The sequence below is a fragment of the Atractosteus spatula genome, chromosome 17, assembly GCF_055471065.1.
Source record: "Atractosteus spatula isolate fAtrSpa1 chromosome 17, fAtrSpa1.hap1, whole genome shotgun sequence".
Lineage (NCBI taxonomy): Eukaryota > Metazoa > Chordata > Actinopteri > Semionotiformes > Lepisosteidae > Atractosteus > Atractosteus spatula.
Genome location: NC_142722.1, coordinates 17696653 through 17722433, shown reverse-complemented (window position 1 = coordinate 17722433; position 25781 = coordinate 17696653). Strand labels below are relative to the sequence as shown.

At 45.6% G+C, this 25781-nt stretch overlaps 2 protein-coding genes across 3 annotated transcripts in view; both read left to right on the top strand.

The window, feature by feature from the left end:
- Positions 1–809: 809 nt before the first annotated feature.
- sf3a1 (splicing factor 3a, subunit 1) lies at positions 810–12671 on the top strand. Of its 2 annotated transcripts, none has more exons than XM_088935435.1 (15): positions 810–1096; positions 1646–1755; positions 2481–2694; positions 3252–3509; positions 4466–4540; positions 5183–5333; positions 5721–5917; positions 6574–6691; positions 7210–7517; positions 8004–8246; positions 8844–9051; positions 10077–10237; positions 10753–10854; positions 11455–11526; positions 12076–12671. In XM_088935435.1, exons 1-15 carry the CDS (start codon positions 1049–1051, stop codon positions 12175–12177), a joined length of 2367 nt encoding a protein of 788 aa, XP_088791561.1. In that variant the 5' UTR covers positions 810–1048; the 3' UTR covers positions 12178–12671. The 2 variants fall into 2 exon arrangements, with proteins under 2 accessions (XP_088791561.1, XP_088791560.1); XM_088935434.1 differs by having other exon boundaries at positions 818–1096; positions 8004–8258.
- Positions 12672–16084: 3413 nt separating this feature from the next.
- tbc1d10ab (TBC1 domain family, member 10Ab) overlaps positions 16085–25781 on the top strand; it is a 48891-nt gene continuing 39194 nt past the window's right edge. Inside the window, exon 1 of the mRNA XM_088935436.1 lies at positions 16085–17354. Coding sequence (XP_088791562.1) covers positions 17167–17354 — 188 coding nt within the window. The 5' untranslated portion in view covers positions 16085–17166. The remainder of the gene's footprint in view (positions 17355–25781) is intronic.

Sequence of the window (25781 nt, the reverse complement as noted above, 5' to 3'; positions counted from 1 at the left end):
TTCGCTTGTTTTTGTTTCTGTAAACGTTTATACATTTATTTTTTTTAAATATATATATATGTGCTGTTGGTAGCTCAGGATAAGGGCGCCTACAAAATAAAAACATAAATAAATAACTGTAAAAATTATTTTAAATTTTGCAAAAACACACTGAAGAACAGTGAATAGTAAACACTGTTATTTAATGAAAAGCAACGACAGAAACAGCGAAGGCTGTGGAAACTATGGCGAAACTGAGATAAAACGCGGGGTTTTCAAATATGTGGTACACAAGAAATTGCAATTGCTTGCAAGTCTAGCAGCCATATCACCGTGCAACTCACAACTGACAACCCACTGAAACTAAGCAGGTGTGAGCCTGGTCAGTACCTGGATGGAAGACATCCTGGGGAAAAACTGAGGTTGCTGCTGGAAGAGGTGTTAGTGGGGCCAGCAGGGGGTGCTCACCCTGTGGTCCATGTGGGTCCTAATGCCCCAGTATAGTGACGGGGACACTATACTGTAAAACATGCACTGCCCTTCGGATGAGATGTAAAACCGAGGTCCTGACTCTCTGTGGTCATTAAAAATCCCAGGGCGTTTCCCCCTAATAATCCCCTCCATGAATTGGCTACACTCCCCACTGATGGCTGATGTGTGGTGAGTGTTCTGGTCGCATCATTGCTGCACATTGGTGGTGGAGGGGAGTCCCCATTACCTGTAAAGCGCTTTGAGTGGACTGTCCAGAAAAGCGCTATATAAATGTAAGCAATTATTATTATTAAGTGCAAGAACTGCATTTCCCAGAATCCCAAGCTTCCTCCGGAAGAGGAGCTCCTTTCGTTTCCGGGTTACGAGAGTTACGCGAAACGAGTTCTTCGTTGCGGTCTTAACTTGCAGAGAGCTGTAATCGAGGCCTTTTATATTTAAACATTACTGTTCCGTTCGCTTCCATAATACGGCGAATCGAGGATACAAGGAAAAATTGGATTCAGTAGTCCGAGGACGCAAGTGATTCACCAAGACACGGAAACGCGGGGGTTTGGGTTGTCTTCGGCCCAGCGCAGCCATGCCTGCCGGACCGGTGCAGATCGTGCAGCCGGAAACCAACAATAAGGTAACGGCTAGCTGCGAAGCGCTGCGGGCCTACGTGGTTTACCCGGGGTAAAACTGTACATAAAAAAACAGCTACAAAAACTGTGTTCTGGTCCACGCAACGTGTCCATAGTAACTTCAAATCCAAAGAGTTTTGTTTTCTAATATTCCTGTAAAGAAACTTGTCGGTTTACATTCGCGCTCAGTGTAAATACATGTTCTGGGAGTTTCACCCTTGAGCTAAGAACTTTTCTTAGTGTAAAACAAGTCGGGTGCTTTGTGGTAGACCTGTGGAGGTCATCCGTAATTCGAGGGGATAATTGTAATATCTTCTGCGCGATAATAGTATATTGGGATGGTTGAGCCACACGAATACTAAACTCTAATTGTGCAAGAACGGGCGTACTGCGAAGTTGATCGCCTGTGTTTTGGGGTTTTGAGATTTCGTTGTTTTTACATTTCGCGGTGTAGTGTCACAATGCATTGAAGAACTACACCCAGCCGTGTCTCTTTGCGGCCGGTGGATGTGACCTGTAGCCCCCAGTATCGGATTCATGTTCTGTTTTCACAGGTCGATGAAGCGAAAGAGGAATCGCCGGCTTCCAAGCCCATCGTGGGCATCATCTACCCCCCTCCGGAGGTCCGGAACATCGTCGATAAGACAGCCAGCTTTGTAGCCAGGTAGGCTGTTTCTTCTGATAACTTGTGAGCTCTCTTGATGCACCAGGTGGCACTATATTTATTTCTCTAAAAGAAAAAAAAACACATTTTGGAACCATGTTGGATGTACTAATGAGTTCTCTATTGTGTGTTGAGGTGTTTCTGAGGATTTCACTATAGGTACAACAGAACCCAGCGGTCCAGGTCCCGGGTCACGTTTAAAAAAAATGATTACATTTGTAAAGGCCGATGCATTCTTAGAGGAACAATACAAAATCTGTATGGCAAAAATAAAGATAACCAAACATAAAATCACAAATGCATTTTGGAGTTAATGCAAAGTTGAACTTGAGCTTTGACTTCAGCAAGACAAAAATTGCTCTTTTCTTTAATGAAGGTATCCATAACGTAGCTGCATTTGTCAAAATTACAGGCAACTTTGAATTGAACGACTTGAATTGAAAAGATACAGTAGATGCATGTGGCTCCTCTTGGGAATTAAGTGCTGTCTCTCAGCTACAGCTACTCCCTGCTCTGAGCTGCACAGCGGCAGTGAATCCTGCTGCACTCAACGAGTGGCCTCCCGCCGTGGGAGACTTGAGCACTTGTCCTGTGGGGTCACGTCACCATAACAAGCTCACTGGCTGGACCCTCGTGCGATATCCTGCAAGCCGTTGTTGTTTCTGAACTCGCCCTGTAAGGGCGTCTACGATTCCAGCATCCATTCCTTTCCCCTTCCCCCGCAGGAACGGACCGGAGTTTGAGGCGAGGATTCGGCAGAACGAGATCAACAACCCCAAGTTCAACTTCCTGAACCCCAACGACCCCTACCATGCCTACTACCGGCACAAGGTCAACGAGTTCAAGGAGGGGAAGGCGCAGGAGCCCTCGGCCGCCGTGCCCAAGGTCATGCAGCAGCAGGCCCTGCAGCAGGCGCCCCAGCAGCAGCTCCCGCAGAAGGTAGGCTCGGGGGACCCCCTGCGCCCCCCGCACTCAGAGACGACCTCGTGCTCTGTGGCTAAGTGCAGTGGGCCTTGGGGTTCGGAAGGAACGACGTCGTTGTGGGTTTTGATAGTTCTGTTCTAGTCCCTTGAGTTCCTCAGGTTCATTTTAATGGGTTTCTGAAAGCAGAGCAAAAAAACGTGTCGTCTGTCATTTTGTGATGCAACCAAATGGAACGTATAGGACTTTACTTCTAATAGGTGCATCAGAAGTGCTGTTGTTTCTTCACCACTGAACAGATGGTCACATCCTATGAGGCATTTCACCCCTTCAGGAAGAGCAAATGTCTATAGCTTGCCAAGTGAACAAAGATAATTTGCTGATATGTTTATGTGAGCCCTTTAAGTGCCTAAAACGCAAAGCCCAACTTTAAAATGTAAAAATAAAAAAGTTATTTGGTTTCTGATCCATACATTATGGCTTAAACAGTCTACTGATTTAACACTATCCATTACACAGCAGCAGGTGCAGAACGGTGTTCCCAAGCCCGGCTAACAGCTTCCCATCTTTGCAAGGTGCAAGCGCAGGTGATCCAAGAAACGGTGGTGCCGAAGGAGCCCCCTCCCGAGTACGAGTTCATCGCCGACCCCCCCTCTATCTCGGCCTTTGACCTGGATGTGGTGAAGCTCACAGCGCAGTTTGTTGCGCGCAACGGGCGGCAGTTCCTCACCCAGCTCATGCAGAAGGAGCAGCGCAACTACCAGTTCGACTTCCTGCGGCCCCAGCACAGCCTCTTCAACTACTTCACCAAGCTGGTGGAGCAGTACACCAAGGTAGAGGGGGCGCTCTCCTGCTTTAGTGTTGACATTTATTTTATGCTTCTTCTGTTAAGGTATTTAATGATGTTGTAGTGACAGGAACTACAGTTAGTGATATCATTTCATAGGTTATGTACTGTAGCAGCCCACTTTCATAAGTATGGACTCAAGCTGTGTGAGCAGTTCTGTCCAGGTGTTCATCACTTCATGGACAATATATAAGATACTGTACCTTCTACCTTCCCTTTTCAGTACCTTCTCAAAGCTCATCTTTTCACCACAGCCTGAATCCTTTGCATTGCTAAGTATCGTATACAGAGCCATTCACTGTTGTTTAATGCATTTTATACCTTTGTTGTGCTGTTTTGTTTTTACATAGAATTTAATCAAGTGATTTGAAAACATCATATTGGGTTGTCCAGCTTTACTTACTAAGCAGTCGCCGTTTGTACATGTTGCATATATTTTGTTTATGGTTGTAGATAAAGGCTAAATTAAGAATACAGTACCCAACATCTGTTCGTCGATCTTGAGGTTTAGGCCAAGGTTGTCTGGGTGAATAGCAAGTATGATACACTGGTGCATTTCCTCCACATAAACCTTAGAAAGTTTTACCTGTTGTCAGCACACGTGACCTTTCAAGATGACATCCCAATCTCGGTCTTGATGTGGGCAAATTAATGTTTTAAAAATGTCCTCAGTTTTGAAGGTTATACTCAAACCAGTTAATAATGTATATTTATTAGTTTAACTAGCCGTTTGTGTTTAGAAAATACAGTTGGCATTAAGCGTTGACTTTTGGGAAAAGATAATCAGACTTGGTCAGAAAACTTAATCCAATGCGGGATTTAGAAATTTTGGGAATGCACTTAGGTAAAAATGTAGAGTAATGAGGACCTTTTAAATTTACTGTTCCTTGTGCATCTGTCTGTTCTTCATGGTCGTAATCCCAAGAACTGTTTGTGTTCTAGATCCTAATCCCTCCCAAAGGGCTGCTGCAGAAGTTGAAGAGAGAGGCTGAAAATCCCAAGGAGGTGCTGGACCAGGTGAGACTGTGAGCTGTAGCCCAGAGCTCGTGTGGAACCTTCTCAGTGACTGGAGTCGTGTGCAGACAAGCAGCATGGCCGACAGTAGGCGTAGAGCCCTGCTTGTCTTGCAGGACCCAGCCTGATTGCTGCGGGCTTGGGACGTTTTGTCTCTGTTTTGGGAGGGCTCAGCCAATTATCCTGAACTCCATAATAGCTATCTACGGGGCTGTTATCTTTCATATCCGTCGATTAAGAGCTTTTATCGATTAAGTTTCAAAAGGGTGGATTGCAAACAGCTAGAAAGCAACTTCCTTGTTTCACCTCTAACAAATACAACTCTTGTGATGTAACACTAGTGAGTGTGTGTGTGAGCTTTGATGAATAGAAAAATTCAGTGCAGAAGGCGCAGTTGGCTAGTGACAGTCTTTCACTTTTGGTTCCCTATGTTGCTATCCACACCCCCAAGGATGTGGATGTAGATGAACTATCACTGCATTCATCTAAGGGATTCTTCTGATGTGGCGTCACCACCTCGATTTCATAAGGCTGTTGTTAGAAGCTTCTGAAGAACACCCTTATTGCTTTTCTTCCTGTTAATTTTATTTCCTGTCAGACAACTTTAAAACGGCCGCCATAAGGATATCCACGTTCTTTCTGCAGGTGAGGTACCGGGTAGAGTGGGCCAAGTATCAGGAGCGCGAGAGGAAGAAGGAGGAGGAGGAGCGGGAGAAGGAGAGGGTGGCCTACGCGCAGATTGACTGGCACGACTTTGTGGTGGTGGAGACTGTTGACTTCCAGCCCAGTGAACAAGGTGGCCCATTGCTAGCCCTGCACTGTGATCTGAATGGGAGATTCATCCCTAATGCAAAGGAGGCGTGTTTCCGGTTTGCCGATTTCAGTGTTAGGAAGCTAGGGAGGGAGATTATAATGAGCATTTTAAAGCTTTTGCTGCTGCTGCACAAAATGTACTTACAGCGGCAGTTTTAGTAGGGGGGTTTCATATTCAGATTTGTATCTTCTGACTTCAGTTTTTTTGTTTTCAGAGCTCTTTTAGATAGTTTAAGGTTTTAGTGTGATTAGATGAGGCTGAACCTTAGCCACTGATAGAAGAGATCGAACCATGCGAGTTCTGGTCCTCCATGACCAGGCCCAGACAGATGTTCTCGACGATATTCATCTAACTTTGGGTTCCTTACAGGTCATTTCCCACCTCCCACCACACCGGAGGAGCTGGGGGCGCGAATCCTGATCCAGGAGCGCTACGAGAAGTTCGGGGAGAGCGAGGAGGTGGAGATGGAGGTGGAGTCTGAGGATGAGGAGGATGAGGCTGAAGACCGAAACGAGGCACCACCAACTCAGCCGGATCAGGACACACAGCTGCAGGACATGGACGAGGTGAGACGGCCCTTGATCACACACACTAGCCGGGGGCAGAAGACTACACGGAAACTATATGGAAATAAGCTTTTCAGCCTGGTTCTTCACTGAAGACAGAGGTTTGTTTCTGATCTGAGACGCTCTTCGCGTAGTTAAATAGTTATCACAGGGATACTATAATTGATGGTCAGCCTGTCGAAATTGTCGATGATCAATAAAAGAGTATTGATAAATCATGGGATATGAAAACTATACTATGCATTGGTAACAATATTATGGACAATTTTGGTCACTATCATTCAAGAAGGATATTGCTGCTCTGGAATTGATTCGGAATCAATCGCATACATTCCTGGGATTCCAGGAACCTCCCATACTGAGAGGGGAGAAGGTTCGGGGTTTATGGGACGAGCTGTCCAGCTGTGTTGTTGAAGTTGACGCCCTTGCTACCTTCCGGAGGGAAAAAAAAACTGGATTAAGTTTTCAGATCAGTTAGCTACTGGAAAAAGAGTGAAGCTTGATGGGCCGAATGATCTGCTATTGTTTGTTACCATTCTTGCATTTTATTGTGGGCGCTATCTGAAATGCCACCTTCTACGCCTGAAGCCTGTTTGACTTGACGTTGTCTGTTGAAATTCGGTGGTAGTTGAAAGCTGTACGTTATTTCTCCACAGGGGTCTGATGATGATGACGACCATATGAAAGTCCCGCCACCCCCTGACAACCCCGTGCCCCCCCCACTTCCTCCTACTCCTGACCAGGTCATCATCCGCAAGGACTATGACCCCAAAGGTGAGGAAATCCGTTCTTAGAATTCAGGGAAGAGTGAAATGCTTAAACCAAAGCCAAAACCTTATTGTTTTGTTTTCTCTGTCTTTGGGTACAATAAAATATTTTCATCTTGCATCTTTGAATAACACATTTGGATTGAGACTACACATTGATCCATCCATTTTCTAAACTATTCTTGCTATTCAGGGTCATGGGTGGGGGGGGGCGGAGTCTTTCCCGGTAGGCAACGGGTACAAGGAGAATACACCCTGGACGGGACACCAGTTCATCACAGAGCAGACTGACACAGACACTCACACCAGGGCCAGTGTTTTGAGATGCCAATTAACCATCCAGTATGTTTTCAGACTGTGGGAGAAAACTGGAGCACCCAGGAAAAAAACCCCCACGTGAATATAAATATACCATACGGAGTACAAATTACTTTTGATATTATCGACTGCACCTTAATCAGAATCAGCGATGAAAATGTCCTGCCCGGGAGTTCCGATAGCTCTGAGCCCTGCCTTGCCTTGCAGCTTCCAAGACCCAGCCGCCAGCTCCGGCCTCGGACGAGTACCTCATCTCGCCCATCACCGGGGAGAAGATCCCCGCCAGCAAGATGCAGGAGCACATGCGCATCGGGCTGCTGGACCCCCGCTGGCTGGAGCAGCGGGACCGCAGCATCCGTGAGCGGCAGATCGAGGACGAGGTGTACGCCCCCGGGCTGGACATCGAGAGCAGCCTGAAGCAGCTGGCGGAGCGCCGTACCGACATCTTCGGTGTGGAGGAGACGGCCATCGGCAAGAAGATCGGGGAGGAGGAGATCCAGAAACCGGAGGAGAAGGTGAGGCGGGGGGGAGGGCAAGTCAGACGGGAATACCGCCGGTGAAAGGTGGTCTGGTATACTGGTTCTCGAGTTGACTTTTTGGTCAAATCGTGCTTTTTTCTTCGCTATCTCGGAGTGTCCGATTAAGGAGTTTATATAGGGCTGATGTCTCTACAAAGGGCGGTAGTCGTAAGGGCGGCTGTGATTGCTGGTTTTCAGAAAGATTTCAGAACAGGCATTAGTAAAGTGTTTTGTAATTGTCATGAGACTCTGAGAAATTAGTGGTTTTAATCATCTTTATTCAAGCAAGATAGGTATTCTTTTTGGTTATTCCAAGAGGAAAGAATTCTGTGGCCTACTGGAGGTTAGGAATGAATGTTCTTGGGTCAGTAGTTCAGGGCCATGTGTGTCAGTGGGATCTCTCAATGAGCAGGCTGCCAGGTTCAAGGCTGGGTTGGCTCTTGGTCTGTCTCACAGCGTTTCTTTCCACTGTGTTGGTGACAGGTGACATGGGATGGACACTCGGGCAGCATGGCACGCACGCAGCAGGCAGCCCAGGCCAATATCACTCTGCAGGAGCAAATCGAGGCCATCCATAAAGCCAAGGGACTGGTCCCGGAAGATGACAGCAAAGAGAAGATTGGGCCCAGCAAGCCCAGCGAGATGCCGCAGCCCCCCATCCCTTCATCTGCCCCCAACATCCCAAACCCTGCTCCCCCTGTCACATCTGTACCTCGGCCCCCTGCGGTAAGTCTTCAAGTAAGTCACTGCTGGTGTGTTAGTGCCCGAAACAGGAGTAGGCCATGCTGTTAAAATTGGTTAATTGTTTGAAGGTGCTATTCTGTTGGCAAAATGATGGTGTAGCACTGCAGGCAGGCAGTCAAGACACAACAGCCCTTGTTTTTCCCAACTTTAAAATAACCTCACAACACCGTTTCCCATTAAACTGGAAATCTCAGCACTGCTGATCTATTTACTGATTCAGGGATACACTTGAAGCTGTTGTTTTGGTGTTTCAGTCTAAAGGGAAACAGTTGATTTACAGAACAAGCACTGTGAACACCCTATAGTTTTGACCCTGTAATCGTACTCCTCTTGGACACAGACTTAACAAAACCCTGGGCAGTCTTTTCCCCAATTACACCTTTTACCGTGGTGGTATTTACAGAGCTGCAGAATGCTGCACAGATAGTGGTACCGGGTTTTGTTTGGTCAAAAACTGGCTTAATGCATATCCCAGCCTGCCCCTCAGCACCGCCGCGCAGCTCGTTGACCCCCCTGGGCCTGGTCTGTCTTTGTCCCTCCGGCCTGTTGACGCCAAGACCTTTCTCCCTTCCTGCGCAGATGCCTCCGCCGGTTCGGGCGGCTCTGGTGTCGGCCGTGCCGGTGCTGCCGCGGCCCCCCATGGCGCCCGTGGTCAGGCTGGCCCCCAGCCAGGTGCTCACCCCCATGCCTCCCATGATCCACACGCCCCGCATCAACGTGGTGCCCATGCCTCCCTCGGGGCCGCACATCATGGCCCCCCGGCCGCCCCACATGGTGGTCCCAACAGGTAAGGACAGCCCAGGGGGGTGTCAGACCACCTTCTCCTGTTGCGTTTCACACGTACTGTTCCGTTTTAGGCTCTTACATGTACTTTGGATGTTTTGATACTGCACCAGTGAGAAGATGACTGCAGTTTTATTTGATTTTGCCGACACCTCTGTCATGCTTGTCTTGGAGAAGGATCAATGTGATTGCAGACTTTACGGTATTGTATTGATCCAGTTCATTGATTTCTGCCCCTTTAGATATGACCTGTGACATTCTCTGTCTGCCTCTTGGTCAACAAAGCATTCAGTTGACCTAAATGTGCACTATTTTTACTCCTGGAATTGTCATTGTGGTTTAGCTAATAAAGTTTTGGTTCACTGATCAGTCTGTTATACTGTATTGTGATTTACATAAACAATTAACAAAGCTGATGCTGCTCTCGTCCAAAGATAACTGTCAAATTTGTAAAACCATCGATTGCTCCTAAGCGATACTTGGTTAAAGGTCATATTGTAAAAAGAGGCCTATTACTGGGGGCTCCTAAGTGCCTAAAACATTAAACTAAAACTCTGGTTTGAGCCTGGAACATGTCCCAAGCAGACCGTGGCACAGATTTGCTGGAAGCGCACTGGGGTGGCTAGATTGCCCAGGGGTGATCTTGGCTTCCGGTGCAATAATGACTCCTGGGACCTGCAGGGCGCCTGCAGGCAGGGCAGTGGTGTTGGCGAAAGATGTGGTACTGCTCCAGTTGACTCTGGCTCTCCCAGAAGCCACTGCGGAGCTTGTGATGGAAATTATTAACTGCCCTGATGTGTGTATCAAAGAAGCACGTTCTTTCGGGCAGCACAAGTTGTAACTCAAAAGGCAAGTTTGGCGAATCTAAATCAGGTGGCTACGAAGTCCAAAAAGATCATCATTGCTTCTACTTTGTAATACAAAACAGTAATTTATAGGACATCAGGTTTTTAGTAATTGTTGTGGAATATTTGCTGTAATTCACTGGAACGTACTGAAACCCTTGCCTTGTCGCATCTTCCCCTGCAGCCTTTGTCCCTGCCCCTCCTGTGCCACAGCCCCCGAGCGCTGCGCCCACGCCCATGCCCCCTTCTCACCCACCCCCGCCCCTCGACGACGAGCCCGCCAGCAAGAAGATGAAGACCGAGGACAGCCTGATCCCCGAGGAAGAATTCCTGCGCAGGAACAAGGTATCTGAAAACCCGTCACATTGAGGAGCTGGCTTTTAAACTGAGCAGGACCACTTGTCATGTGCTTTTTATTTCATTCTGGGCTGTGTTGTGTACAGTCTTCTGATGTTTCTCTCCCAGTTGCTTGCTAAGCTTACTTTAGGAAATACATTCTCTGTACTATTTCTGCTTGTTTAAATGCTGACTGGCTTCACCTTTAAACTGCTTGCCAGGAAATGTCGCAAAGAGTTTTTTAGTTGTTTGTGCTAAAGCATTTAACATAGTAAAGCATTGTTCTGATGGGAAAGACAGCATCCAGGTACTCAACAGAAGCTGTATCTTCTGTAATGGATCTGTAATGTAAGATGTGAGAATAGCATGTATGTTTTTTACTTACAAGTTGGGTTTAGAGTTGATCATTGAAAATCCATTTACATTTGGTTAATGGCAGGGCTGTTTTGCTTACTGCCTAGTATTGATGCACGATTTCCCTGAATGCTGCTGTGTACTATGACCACGTCCTCTCTGGTTTTCAGGGTCCAGTCGCAGTGAAGGTGCAGGTGCCCAACATGCAGGACAAGACAGAATGGAAGCTCAGTGGCCAGGTCCTCAACTTCACTCTCCCACTGACCGACCAGGTACAGATCTGATTTCCACATCTGTTACAGTGAATCCAAGTCATGGGCTCTGACACAGATGGGGTTTCTGTCTCGGTTCCCTGCACTGGTGTGCAATTAAAAATGGTTCGTGTAGGGAGCTGCGTCAGCATGCGTGGGCTGCAAAGGAACAAGTAAAGGTTTATTCCACAGCCAAGAAGTTGTTTCTTCCCCTTTCGGCATTAAATTTAAAATGTCAGCCAGTGCTGTTGGGTTATCTTTCCATATTTCTTCACACATGTGCAACTGGATTCCAAAACCGATTCAGACATCTAGATTGTCACCACATCCTATGAACAAACCAAAAATGCTTTATTTACTGTGCAATATGAACCATTTTCTCTACACTTTTGCCTAGCATGTCAAAATTGGTCTTTCTGATGCAGTTCAGAAATTAAAACTATTGTGGATGGTTAGTCTTTAGATCTGGCTAGATGTGTTGCCAGAAGCTTTTTTACAATTTAAATGCCTCTTACAGATATTGACCAAATTGTAAAAGATAGTTTGGCACAACTCAAAAATGTATCCATAATAGGGGTGATGGAGTTGTTTTTATATATATTTATAATCCTCGTTTTGCAGGTGTCCGTAATAAAGGTTAAAATCCACGAAGCTACAGGAATGCCAGCTGGTAAACAGAAGCTGCAGTATGAGGTAAGTTGTCCCCATCTGCCCTGTATACTGTTACAACATGGCACGTTTGTTCCAAGTTATCAATTTCTCTTAACTACTGCTATTAAAAGTTTTTTTACCAAAACTTCTTTCCTGAACCCATGGAATACGAGTACTAAAGTACAAAAAATAGCATAGTGCAAAAGGTAACGACATGCAATCACATGTTCATTCAAAACTAAATGAACTTTAAGATAACTAGACTTATAAGTATGACATGAAAGTACCAAAACCTCTGTAGTCACTGCTGATGGTAATGATGATTGATGACAGACAAACCTCTTTGCCAAGCAGTTAGTTTTGTGAAAGTGAAAGACAGCCATGCCTGTTACATCTCCTAATCAGGTGGTCCTGGCTGTTTTGGTGGTACCAGATATGTTGTACAGTTGGATTTGGGCAATAAATATGAAGGGCAGGCTAGCCTCTTGATAAATATCTTAACTGCTAAAGAAAGTTCAGAATTACCTTTTTCCATTGTTTGCTTCTAGTATCGTCATGACTTTATGCCCTTATTTTTCCTCTCACTTTCAGGGCATTTTCATCAAAGACTCCAACTCTTTGGCTTACTACAATATGAATAACGGCTCTGTCATCCATCTGGCTCTGAAGGAGAGGGGTGGCAGGAAAAAGTGAGCCTGGAATATTGGATTTATGGGATTCAACAGCTATCCATAGACACCGGTGCTGTTGCCTTTCTGTAGGTTAACTTAGTAAGTGTGTCAGGGTGAAGACGCAGAGTGGTGTCCATGAGATCACATCTCCAAAGATGCAGAAAAGCAGCCACTACAGAAGACATGATTTTGATGTTCATTTTTGTTTTTCTCCTTGGTGTAGTAATAGTTTCTTCAATCCTGTTTTAAAATTTCCTGCTTTATGTACCGTATTTTACATTAATCTGTTTATGCTATATTAGGTAGAATGGGATTATTCTTAACACGGATAAGAAAAAATACAGTTTATGATAAATATAATACCATTTAGTTATTACATTTACATGGTTATTTTAGCTTCAAATTCAACTTGAAAGCTATTAAAAGAACTTTCAGAATGTATCACGTTTGTACTATCCTTGAGTAGATTAGAGTTCTGTCTAAAAATGTGAATAAAAGTCTCCTCATTTTCACGTATCACTTCAGTACCAGTTTTCATGTATTATGTGCTGCTGTGTTAACTCCTTTTTAGACCCAATATATAAATCTGCCATTAGCTTAGTCTTTTTACTGCTGCTTTTGAATTTTATCTCTGAAAGAATAATCCTAATGATCACACAATCACACTCTGTATATGAATGCTTATTCGCATAAGGGCTAGAAAACAAAACCTGGGACCTTGCATTGGGTTACAATTATTTGCTGCTTTTTATGTAGTTTTAATGAAGAGGTTCCAGATATATAACCCAAATTGCATTTTAGATCAGGAGTTTCAAACAGTTCCTGGAGGGCCTATTGACTTTTTAGTCCATCTGAGCTTTCTTACATAAGTGGTCTAATTATTTAACTGCATATTTGTAATATGCAAATGAACAAGTAAAGGTTTATTCCATGGTGAAAAGGGAAGAAAATAAACAGTTTCGGCTGTGGAGCCTTCTTTAGGTGTTGCCTAACAGCTGAAACGTTCTTCTCTTCTCTTCTCAGCAGGGAATAAACCCATTACTTGTTCCTTTGCAGCCTATGCATGCTGACGCAGCTCCCCACCTGAAGTATTTGTGATATGTCTGTTCGGTCTCTGACATTGTATACATAACTATACATTTACTTGGCTAAATTAAGTGATCACCTGTAAATCAACTTGGAAAAATCCAATACATGTACAAAACTCTTGAGCTTCATCCAGCACTAGGCCCTCCAGGAAGAGTCTGAGACCCCACTTGTCTATTAATTGACAAGATGGTCTACATTGTAACCTAATTGCAATCCTTTATTGTCCAGTTTTGCTGGGTTTCTATGTATAGAAGCTCCATTATGTTTTTCATGCGTCATGGTGTAAGGCAAATCGTTTTCTAATCAGTGACCATGGAGTCTTGTGGTTTTCATTTCCTCTTAAGATAAAATGAGGAATTCTAGTGGCTCCCTTGGTCATATTTATTGTCCTGCTGGGTCTTATTGAAGACATTAGACTGAGTCAGTGCACTCTGTACTGAGACATGGAATTTGGACATGGATTTTCTTCTCCTTGATAAAAGAACTTTGATTAAGAGGCTAATTATTTGCTTATGTGAAACCTGGATGGGATTATTACTCAATGTTGTTAGTGTATATTGATATGGAGAGATCTCTACTTTCAGACTTGCAATACCAGAGTCCTGAGGTTTAGAGAGGGCTGCTACATGAACACAGAACAAAGTGGTGCAGTTTCAAACCTACGATCTATAATTAGACACTTAACTAATCAATCTTATTGGGGCTTTATTGACGTTCTCAAAAATAGCTGTTGAAAATGTGGAGTTCAGCAGGACTCTGTCATCTGGTTCTCTGTGCAGAAAGCTTTCACTCTGGTTACCAAGCTAATGACTTCTGGACTGAGAGAAGGTGCAAGATTGCTGATTTTGCTTTGGTAATATCTTTATATTGACTTTACAATGTGAAAAAAACAGTATTGTGTGTTTTGACAGGAAAAAATACAAAAGACTGAAAATAACAGCAACTGATTTAATTTTTTCTTCTAATTTTTCTGGTGTTTTTGCAGTACCTAGAATGTTTGGAAGGTGGCAGCAAAACATTTACAAACTGCAATGTACAACAATTTACTTTTACAAGATTGAAAAGAATGGCCTATAAACGCCTAGTTGTACAGCTAATATGCTTTTCATTAAAAGATTTTTACTTTTTACCAGTACAAATTTAGTATTGTTTTATGGTTGTAAAAAATTGATTGTCTCAGGTTACAGTCGTGGGTTAATGTGTCGTGGGCTAGTTTCTATCACAACTCATATGTTGCATCTAATTTATAGGAAGCAGACTTGTGTAAATTATTCTTATGCATTTGCTACTACAGTGCTATTAATTTTAACAGGTTACATATTAAAACAAGTTGAGTGACAGATTTTAGAGAAGCTGGGAAGAGGCTGTGTTCTTTGAGAAAACATGTAGTGCATAACAATGGTTACAGACACGAGAAGGCTGTTGGGCCCATGAAGTTCATTTGGTTTTTAGTAGCTAATTGATCCGAGATCTCATCCAGCATCTTGAAAGCTGGAAGAGCATCGACTTCAACAACATGGATAGTTTGCTCCAACCTCCTGCAACCTGTTGTGTCAACAACGCCTCCTCTTCTCTGTTTCAAATGCAGTTCCCCAAAGTTAACACCTGTGTCCTGTGTGGTTGAGCAAGAAGTTCCAGCGGTTGAATTTGTCTTTGCTTCCGAGGACTTTCAAAATTTTAATCAGGTCCTCTCAGAGTTTTCTCTGTTGAAGACTAAAAAGGAGCATAGGCCATTTCTTTGATCTCATGAATGTATAAAATTAATCTTCTCTAAGCTGATTCCAGAGCAGCATTTTTTAATTCTAGTGACCAATGCTGTTCACAATTTTCTAAACAAAGTCTCATGAGTGCACCTTACATTAACAATACCCCTTGATTTCACTTCTACACTTAAATATTTATTCTAACATCCTGTTTGCCATTGTTTCCCTAATGTCTTGAAGATGATAAGCACCCATTTTCTTCAGAAGTAGCATCTTCAAATGCATAGACTAATTCTAAACAACACTGTGTAGTTGTCTACATTAATCATTTGCCAGGTGCTTGCCCAGTTCTGAAATTGGTCTTTTTAAAATGCTTTGATCCTAAAGACTCCTACGATTTAGTGTTAAATAATCCTGTTAGTTGGGTATAACTTGCTTCACACTTAAATTCCATTACCTCAGCTTGAGCACTCACCCTTTAACTGTGCCTTCTGTTTACATTAATCGATTCTCAATCTGAAGACATGCATGGCCTTCAATGCCAGCAATCAGAGGGTTAACCTTTATGAGGAACTTGATCATAAAACCTTTGAAAAATTAAATATACCCTACCGTAAGCTCTGCTTGTATCCTATACCGCTAGAGCAAGCTTTAAAAACCAATAGGTTTTTGTTCTCGTGTATACCTGTGACTATATCCTCGCTTGACGAATGGAATATCTTCTGCCTGCAGACGCGTATGGTTTGTGGGTTTTCTTTAGATTGTCTGCAGCTGTAAAACAAGTCGCCCTTCGGGGATAATCAAGACGCCCTCAACACCTACCGCTTCCAAACCCCATGCTAGCTGCTCCTCGGTAGCTTTTTTGCATACAGAGGAAGTGAGCAGTCGCTTTCAGACTGAGCTGAGATGACGACGACGACCGGCGTGTTGCAAATGCATTGAACACACCACACATCATCTGCACGAGAGCCCGGGTCGTTTGAGGGCCCTTGAGGGCCTTTAGGTATCGGTAAGCACAGCATAGACTTAACTGACTTACTGCACCCGCTAACACAGGCTTCCTGCGCACGACTGGGGCGGGTCTGTCCAGCCCCGAGAGGACGCCACCGCGCAGGCGCGGGCGGCTCCACGGGCAACGTACAGTAGCTGCAGACGGACCTGGGGGGCGAAGCCGCCGCGTTCACGCGTTGGTTTCGATTATTTTGTTTGTGTTTGGGCAAAGAAAGAGTAGCAACCCGGCGATTAATCGGGAAAGCAACGAGAGGCGGCCTGCGTCACTGCCCCCCCACCCTCTCCCCCTTGATGTGTGCGCTGTGAAGGCGAAAGGATTTGGGGAAGTCGGTGGAAGAGAGTAAACACGGGGGAACCGGGGGAGTCCAGTATTTCCCCCCCTCCCCTGCCTTAACAACAACAGAAAAAAGAGGTGACGGGTGGCTGGCTGGGACTGCGGCGATCGGACCTGCGAGAGGACGGCTCTGTCGGACCCCTGCGCTCCGAAACCACGGCCTGCGGAGCCACTCGGGACCAGAGCTGCGGGATTCAAAGACCGGGGGCGAAGAAACAATCGTAAAAAAAAAAGTTCCCTGTCGTGGGGGTGCGGGCGAGCCGCCGGACTCCCCGCCTGTGGCTGCGGGCGCCGCGCCGCGGAGCTGGTGTTGCGCGCAGGGCTGTGCAGCTGCTCCGAGCGCAGCGGCCGGGAAGACTCGGGCTACACTGTTGCCGTCGCTGGCGGCAATGTTTCTGGACAAGCACACGTCTGCAGTTGCGTGATTGCGGTGTCTCTAAAACGAGACGTGCGACACTCAAGCCATGGTGTTTCGGCGGACTTGGAGTTAATTGGGATTTCTTTTTTTCTGCCCCGAGAACTTCTTGCGCTTTTAATTGAAATTCGCATCCTGATTTTCTGCCCTTTTTTTTTTTCTTTTTGTTGTCGCCCTTGTCGTTTTCCCGGCGCGTTGCTAACCGGTTGCCCACTAAAGCGAACGCGTTGCGGGGGTTTCGGTGCGCGATGACTGCGGCCGGGCTGTGCGGGAGGCGAGGGGTGAAGACGTGAGGAAGAGCTTGGGACCGCGAGGAGGAAGCAGCTGAGCCGAACCGGGCCGGGCCGGGCCGGGGAGGGGAAGGGGGTGGTGGAGACGGTGCAGAGCCCCCCTCCTATTTCAGCGCTGTGGTTTTGGGGGTTCAGGGGGAAAAGGGGGTGTGCGTGTGGGTGAGGTGTCATGGCCAAGACTGAGAATGGGCTGCGGTCTTCCGATCCGCAGAACCTGCGGGGGACGAGCGAGAGTCTGGCCGAACGGGAGAGCAGCTCCTTCGGGTCGGACTCGGAGGTCAACGGCTTCGCCAACACGGAGCGCCAGACGGACAGATATGGGTTTATTGGAGGGGCCCAGCAGCACACGGGACACTCGTGAGTAGCTATGACGAGCACGTCATTTTATTGGCCTTATTTTCTTCTTGTTGTTGTTGTCGTCCGGCGTTGTCAGCTATCGCTAAACAGCGCAGTGAAACTTGTACCTGTATTCCGGGGGTTAGACTCGTAGCGCGTTTACCAAAGGAAGGCTGGTGAAGCTAGGCCGTCACCCACGTGTACCGTGGTTTTGCTTGGGAGTGGGTGTCGCGCACTCTGCCTTGTGGCCCCCGTGTCGTGTGGGTGTGTGAAGTGTCGCGAATTGGGTGGCGACAGAGGCGGCCTGTCTCTCTGTGCAAAATAAGTAACACCCTGGGGAAGGTGGCGATAGTCAGCGTTTTTGCAAACACGGGAAATTCACTCTTTTAAGCATTGAAGGGGGGGGACTTTAAAGCGGTTGCTTTCTCTTCTAAAGCTAGCCCTGTTAGGCATTCCTCATGCACACACCTAAGAGGTTTCGGACTAGTGTCCCCCCCCCATCGTCTGACGCCCAGTCCTTACAAAAGCGACACTTTGCACTCAAGGCCCTTGCATTCCCTGTGAGGACTTGACAAGGAAAAGGGAGCTCGTTTATGTGCGTTTTCAGAAAGTATAGGAACATGCCTTGGATAAAAGGTGGCATTGTGCTGTGCCTGTGAGGTGGGCTGTCGGGGGGGATTGTTTTGGTGAGCCCACCAGCCTGCCATCGAGGGCCTGAGGCCCTGGGCAGGCTCAGTTGTGTCTGAGTGTGAGATATCCTCATTCTTTAATTTGTCAGGATTGTGTGGGCTTTCCGGCAGCCTTGACTCAAAGCTAAGATTAGGAAAGACTCGGGTTGCTGAAAGGTCACTGAAGCTCCTCCTAATGAGTAGGGCTTCTGAAAGCATTTTTGTTAATGCTTGCGAGTTGGTCGCACCCGAGTGTGGCTTCTGACTGCATTTTCTTTGCAACGGGATGAGTATTTATAATGGATTTTCTATGGTTTCTTAGCAACCAGTTACCACATTTGGGTGTTGTCTTGGATTATATGTCAATGTTGCTTTAATTCATACTTAACTGGCCAGAAACACGGTGACTAACTTTCGTCAGTTGCTCAAGTCCACGTAGCAGGATCTTGCATTCGATGCGCAAAATGAAATGGGCTAAAAAAAAAGACCTCTTTTGTGAGGTATTCCGGCTCGTGACAATGGAATGCAATCCAATTGGATACTGGACATTGGAACTGAATTACAATCCAGTGCCACAAACGCTTGAGCATATAGTCATCCATATGAAAATGGGATTGCATTGTCTCCTGCTTTGTTCTGTGCTTGGAGCTGCGCTGTGTAAGTATCGAGGCTCAGTCCCAGAGTTTGACGTTTGAATCTGTTAGGTCTGTGTTCATGAAAGCTTCTGCCACCGCCTGTACCCCTTGGACCCGGACTTTTATCTTAAACCGCAGTCCAAGCCTTCCTTGCCTGGCCTAACTGCTTGAATCTGTTGAGACTTGCTGTGCGTCAAGCCCTTGTAGTGTGTGCGTGTTGACATCGAGGTAATGACTCAACAGCCGTAATTAATGCCGGACTTGTTTAGTGTCGCAAGGCTCTTTTGTGGTATTTCAGGTCCGGGCACTGGTGGGAGGGAACACAATGTGAAGATGGGCACAGAGCACCCCGCCGATCAAACTTGAGTAAAGCCTGGTGAGGTGGCTTTGTGCCCTGTCATATTAAAATAAGCATATATGGCACGATACTAAGTACCGTGGAGCAGCACAAACATGGCGGCATCTAGTCAGGCTTGACCTCATGTAGGCCCTGATGCAGACGCTCGCCTGCCTAGCAGAAGGCATATTGTGTTTGCAGACCTGTAGTGGAGAGACTGGACAATTCCATCACGATCAGAAGCTCTGCGTTAAGCTGGGTCAGAACAGCTCTGTATGGGTGGAGTACAGTTATGTAAAATTACATCGTTCTGTTGTATGCCTACAGCAAATGCCTTTTCTCTGGGTTTAGTTCGGCGGTTGCCTTGCCTGCTGCTTGAGAGAGGTGTACTGCAATCACAGGGTACAGGTTCAGTAAGAAATGAACAAAACTAAACACATCCTGCTTTGTGTCTCTTTGCTTCCCTCTTGCTGATTCCTATCTGGCCATGTTAAAGTGATTTTGAAAGCGGAGTCTGCTGAGACCGTAACCTGACGTGTAACAGCTGTGATGGCAAGAAGAGCATGTCTGGTTCTTCTGTAACAGAACAGTTAAGAGCTAAATATGGCCCTTTTAAACAATAAGGACTTAAGGACAGTAAGCCAGTGTTGGAGCATTTAGAGTCACCTGCCTCCAATGGTTTTTGTTGTTTGGTTAACCTCAAGCAGTACTGCTTCATAAACAGGTTGTTTTCATACTGCACTTGATGATGTTTGAGCTCTGAAATGGTTGGCTCTGTTTAACCTGTTACCAAAGCAAACACGCTGAGCAAACTCAGTCGAGCTCCACAGGGTGATGACAACAATGGGCTCTGAGCTCCAAGCTCAGACGCTGGCTTGTATCTGAGCAGTGGTTCTCATTCCCGGTCGCTGCTACACTTTCTGCGTCTCTTTCCATCTGAGCTCTGAAATCCCACTGAGTGTTCCTGCTCACCAAACTGCTTGCTCGAGGAGGCCCATTCCTGCAGCTCATTCTTTCTCAGTTTCCAAACAGCCTGCAGCTGATGTGTCGTTGCCAAGAAATGTTGCAGCCAGAACTGAATTCTCTCTTCTCGTCTTGGTTACTCAGCGATTGCTGCCTCGATTCTTTTTTAAGCAGCTGTTTGTCTGTGACCTGTTAATGATGTTGAGACATAGGTGTTAAAGTAACTCTTGAGTGGCTCTTAGACTCCCACTATAAGAATAATTATTTCTTTAGAGGCCCGGCTGCTTACAGAACAACATAACTAGTTTGCAAAAAAATCTTTTTAGCTTTTAAACAAAATAAAACAATCACAGCATTGTCTCCTGCCCAAAAAAACACAGGCACTCGAGGGCCAGGGCTGGTGTTGGCACTGCAGGGCTCTTTGGTTTGGTGGAGTTGGGATTGTGATTAAAGGTACGTGTATATCAGGGGAGTGTACTCAGGAGTAGTGGATTTAATGGATGTAGGTGACCTGTATTTCTCTGTCAGAAAAAATGAGTGAGGAGAATACCCATTTTTAGCTCTTTCGTACTCCCAAGATTGATAACAATTTACTGTACATCGACTTTTTTTTTCCACATTTCTGCAAACACAGATGGTGTTTGACTCAAATATCTCACAAAGGTGCTGTTGTCAGCAAAGTGCGTGAAGATCACTGTCAAAACAAAAAAAAAAATGCATGACATCCAAGTCCGCCTTCATGAAGGCCTTGTGGTCAAAATACCATTTCTTGCTTCAGTTTCAAAATTCTAGGGGGTGACAAGACTGTGGATGGGGATGGAGAAGCGGTAAAAGAAGTTATTTGATGAGGGTCTTCCGTGTGGGTTTTTTACCTTTTGAGGAACTGTGATACAATATGGGAAAGCTGACCATGCGAAGCAGCTCAGTCTGGCTGAGTTATTGATCCAGAGTGAATCCTGTTACTTGATGGGCACCAGCTGCCATGGCCAGGAAGTACTGCTGAGTGAGCCTGCAGTCCTGACAGGTTTGTCTACTGTACGTGTGTGCCATTAATTCTGACCTTGGTGCTTCTTGAGATCTTCTTCAGAGCATGTTTTTCATGGTTTTCCAGAAAACGGTTAGTGAAAATGAACAGTTTTGCAATGAACACAACTGGGGTCACAGGACGAAGACGGGAGGACAGATAACCCATTCAGTAGTCTTCTTTCTTCAGTAGAAGGGAAAGGCTGTTCGTGCCCTTTTTTAGAATATTATATTCCCGCTAAACTTCCTTTACAACATAATGACAGTCATAATACATATTTGTGTCCTGGCATGTCACATTCTAATTAAAAACTGATTTTAAGCGTTGTAAAGTAATGCATTGGCAACTTTCTGCAACCTCTTTAGACCTTGAGAAAAAAAGCTCAAGGAAGCTGTGTCTCTCGTCCAGAAGAGAGGCTGTCCAGATTGTTTTCCTTTAAGGCCAGGTTTTTCTCGCTGTGGCCTCTTGCGTTTCTTTCTTCCTCCCCCGGAGCCGTGGAAAGTTCTTCTTGGCAGTCTCGCTGGCTTTTCGGCCCTCAGGAGGCGTCTGGAGCCCCAGCCCAGGCAGGCCGAGGAGCCGTGGCAGATGTGCGCTCGTCTGTTCTGTGTGCGGCACCGCAGGCTCTTGTTCTGCGCACAGGCTCCAGCCAGCCGCTCGGTGCACCACGCAGAGCTGCAGCTTCACCTGGGCCCACTTTTGGAACTGGCCTCAAAGTAAGCCTGGGAGACGCAGGTGATCCAGAAGGATGGAGGTGGCCTCCTGTGTCCGCTGATGCAGTGTATTGGATGAGAATAAGCATATGTTTACAGTCGTGATGTGGTACGGCTCTCTGAGAGCTGGCCTGAATCCATTTTCAGGGCTCAGCAGTGAAGACAAAGACGCTGATGGTAGAGAAAAAACAGTCCAGGCGCTGTAGGGAAGTTCCTGAAATCACAGTCAAGGTTTTCGAAGCCGGGGATACGCAAGGAAACAAGCCAGGGGAATTCAGAACCGCTATTTAGAAACCTAGCAAGTGAAAGAGTGACCACTAGCAAAGCAGTCAAGGGCACAGCTGAGACAGTGGAAAACCCAGCGACTTGAATACAGGAGCAGATGAACACGGTTGACAAGTGATTACCTTGTTAATGAGCAGCTGGGGGGACCAGTCATTGGGTACGGGCAGCCCCAGTGGACGATTCAGACTGCGTGGAGACGTGGCTGGTTACCGTAGAGATACTGGGGTGCGAGCCAGCATTTGCACAGGTATTGCACATGCAGATAGAGCTGTAATGGTACGGTCAGTACACAGACACTTGAAAGTAATCATATTGTCAACTGAAAGGTTTTCTAATCACTGGCCAGATGCTGTGTATATGGTTGTTAAGTTGTTAAAGATGCGCTTAAGTTAAATATTTAGTCGTAACACCTAGTTGTCCCCGAAAGTGGTTAAGTCTGTAACTACAGGTATAGTTTTGACACAGTTTCCTAAATTGGTTGACTCTATGCAGTCTTTTAGATCTGTGTAATACAGCACCAGGTTACCCAGCTTGAACGGACGTACGTTGTTGGTGATCTTTTATGTTAGGTGTTGAGCAGCCTTAACTTCTAATGTGTCTTGTACCGAAAGTGTGGTGCCTTTCAAGCTGCAGCCCTTTAGTGTCCTGCGTGAAAAAGTAACTTTTCTAATTTAGTTACAGACGTTCTGTTCAGTAAATGAGGTGGGAAGGTTAACCCCCCCAAAAAGCATTAGATCCTTTGGTCTGGACTGTAGTTGCCTATAGCTTGATGTCGCTGGTCTTAGTCTTTCCAGTTCGGCGGGTTTGGGATTAGATCCATTCTGAGGATGTGAGCCAGCTAAATCATGGGAAAGGTGGAAATGAACTGAAAAGAAGAACCAGGAGCAGGATGGGGAGAAAACAAAAGGGTTTGACTGCTGGTGAAAAGCTGGATCCTTTGGAGTTTGCTTGATAAGAACCCTGATTACCTTTTTTGCAAGACACTAGATGGGGAAAAGCCACTGAAAGTGGTGATCAAATGTGACCTGGTGCAACACCAGCAGAACCGATATCCCTGTAGAAAATTACTGGTCTAATTGTGTTTTGAAATACTCTTTCAGATTAGGTTGTATAAGCTTCCTGGTTTGCAGTGCAGGAGGTGGCTGTTACTGCAATCAAGTATAGGAGCAACATTTTCCATTTCCTAGTTTGTTATACAGAGAGTGAGGAGAGGAAGGCCAGATAGTGCTAGTCTTGCACAGCGAAGAGAAAGTAACTGAATCTGTTCTATCGTTGAGCAAAGGAGTCAGTGGCGGGGATGGTTTCAAGTATTTGTGTACTCTGGGGTATTGATAGTGGATTCAGTGGGCTTCTTCAACTCCAGAATGTAAGATAGCCTAGAGGACATGAGTGAAAATTAAGGGGAAGTGCATTTAAGGCAGAACAGCAGCAGAGGGAGTCTAGCTGATACTCTGGCAGCTGAACAAGATGCTTATATCAAGAGCTGAATGGGCTCAGTGGCCTCCTGTCATTTGTCCAATCAATCAAGCTGAATAGGTTAGCCTGTTTCAGCAAGCACCTGGCGTAAGGCACGATGCATCCCTTACTGCCCCTCCAGTCACTTGTAACCTTTTTAATTTTTTTGTTTTCCTTCTCTTGCAGGCAGCATCAGCATTAAATTCTGCTGTGCTTTCTATCAAGCAAAGCTGGAGTGGTTCAGTTGCAGGAACTGTATCGGTCACTCCAGCCAGGCAATGACCAAGTCCGGCTGGAATGCAGTGTGATTATTTGTATTGTTTTTGGTTCATCTGTTTTTTTTTCCAGCTTAGATTTTGTGTTGCTGTGGGAGCTGCAGTAACTAAACTTGCTGAAGAAACTCTCTCTAAAAATCTAACTTTTTTTTTTGCTGGATTATCGCACACTCGGATACATTCTTGTGGGGCCCGTGACTCAGAATGTCATCCTAAACAAATCCTCCTTTCTTCTGAAAACTAGGAGAAGGTTCAGATTTTATAACTTGACTCCGATTACTGTAGAAGCCCCATAGAAGGAAGGAAGCATGAATTTTTTATAAAGAAAATACTTGGCTCTGTAATCAGTTCGTCTTTGTGTTCCTTAACCTGCCCTTAATGCGATGAGGGGGAGCTTTAGGAACAGCTTACATGTGCGTTTATATTCCGTAGGAGTGACTGTGGTAATACAGATGAACTTCACGGTCCCCTGGGTTACTGGTTTCACTAGTGATGCGTTTCATGTGTTTGGTCCAATAATTCCTGGCTTCCGTTACTAAGATACGTTTTGCTTTTACATTGTTTATTTCTTGCAAAAGCTTAATCGCCCTCTCTCTGAAACCTTTAGTACTCAGAAAAAGTTCACTAACACCCTAGGATAGTCCATATTTCTAATATTTTACACTGAAATGTAATTGGATCTTCATGAAAGTCTTAATAAAAGTTAGAGATGCATCTTTAATCAGGTTAAGAACGAGACGTTAGATATTGTTTGTTCACGTTATTTAGTTAAGTGAACCTTTAGATTCAGTAAGTAGTGGCACCACCTTCAGCAGCAATGACTTCAGTAAGATGTTTCCTGTAGCTGTTTATTGGTCTCACATCAGCTTTTAGGAATTCCGGCCCGTTTCTCCATACAGAACTGCTTCTTGTTGGTGACATTTAAAAGGTTCCTTACACTAACGACTTGTTTCAGTTCTGCCATAACATTTCAATGTCGTTTAGATCCAGACTTCAGCGATCCTGTTGTGGATCTGCTTTAATGTTTAAGATCATTGTCTTGTTGCTTCAGCTGGTGAATGTATGACCCACCACAGAGTTCATGGTTCTGTCAGTGATGGCAGCTTAGCAAAGCAGCCCCAGTCCAGTCCCTGCTCTGTGCCAGGTGGCTGGGACGAGGTTCATCTGTTGGAAGGCAGTGTTTGGGTTTCACCACACAAAACATTTCTCATTGTGGCCAAAATCGTTTTTATCTGTCTGTCCAGAAAACATTCTTCTGGTAGTGTGGATCATCCAAATTGTTTTTGATGAATCTGAGATTCTTTCTAGTTCCTGTCCAGTCATTTCCTGATAGTTAGGGCATGATCACTCACATTAGCTACAGTGAAAGAGGCCTTCTTTCTCTAAGAAATTAAATTAATCTAGGATAAAGGCATCATATTATGCCAGCTGTACATTGCCCACGAGTCTGCTATCTTCTGTTATGGTGTCTTCTTCATTTCCCCCCAGAGATTACCCATGTGTCCAGGCGCTAGATGTCCGCTCTCATCAGGACATACAGTCAGCAGGGAATTATCTCTGTAGTTGTCGGCAGGACATGGAGACCGAGGGTCCTCAAGGAAGTAATGCACGATATACCAGTAGTCAATTACCGTTCCAAAAAATCTGGTTTACTTCTGACATGATCTGGACATTTTGACATAGGATTGACACAGGCTGCCTGGGTTCAGTACAGTTGTGGTAAAAGATTCACCGATTTCAGTGCACTATCGTCGTAGGAAGTGCAAATGATTTGTAATGCTGCCTGTCCTTTGCACTTACTTGGTTGTCCCACTGAGAGTAAGACGCGCACAGTGGGAGTGAGAGCTTAAAGTTCACCTTCAGCTCTCGTGTTGCGAGGGCTTCCTGCTGAGACAGCAGTTGCAGAACTGAGCTGCTGAGAACTTGAGGGCACGCTGGAAATCGGACGAACGGACTGGACTGCTGCCTTGATTTGCCATGTCTCTTGATCCCAGCGAAGCTGATCCTGTGCCATCGAACAACGCTGTTCACATCTGAGCACAAATGTTAGAACATCACCCTGTCCTGTTTGCAGCTACTGTAGTGAATATTGAGTG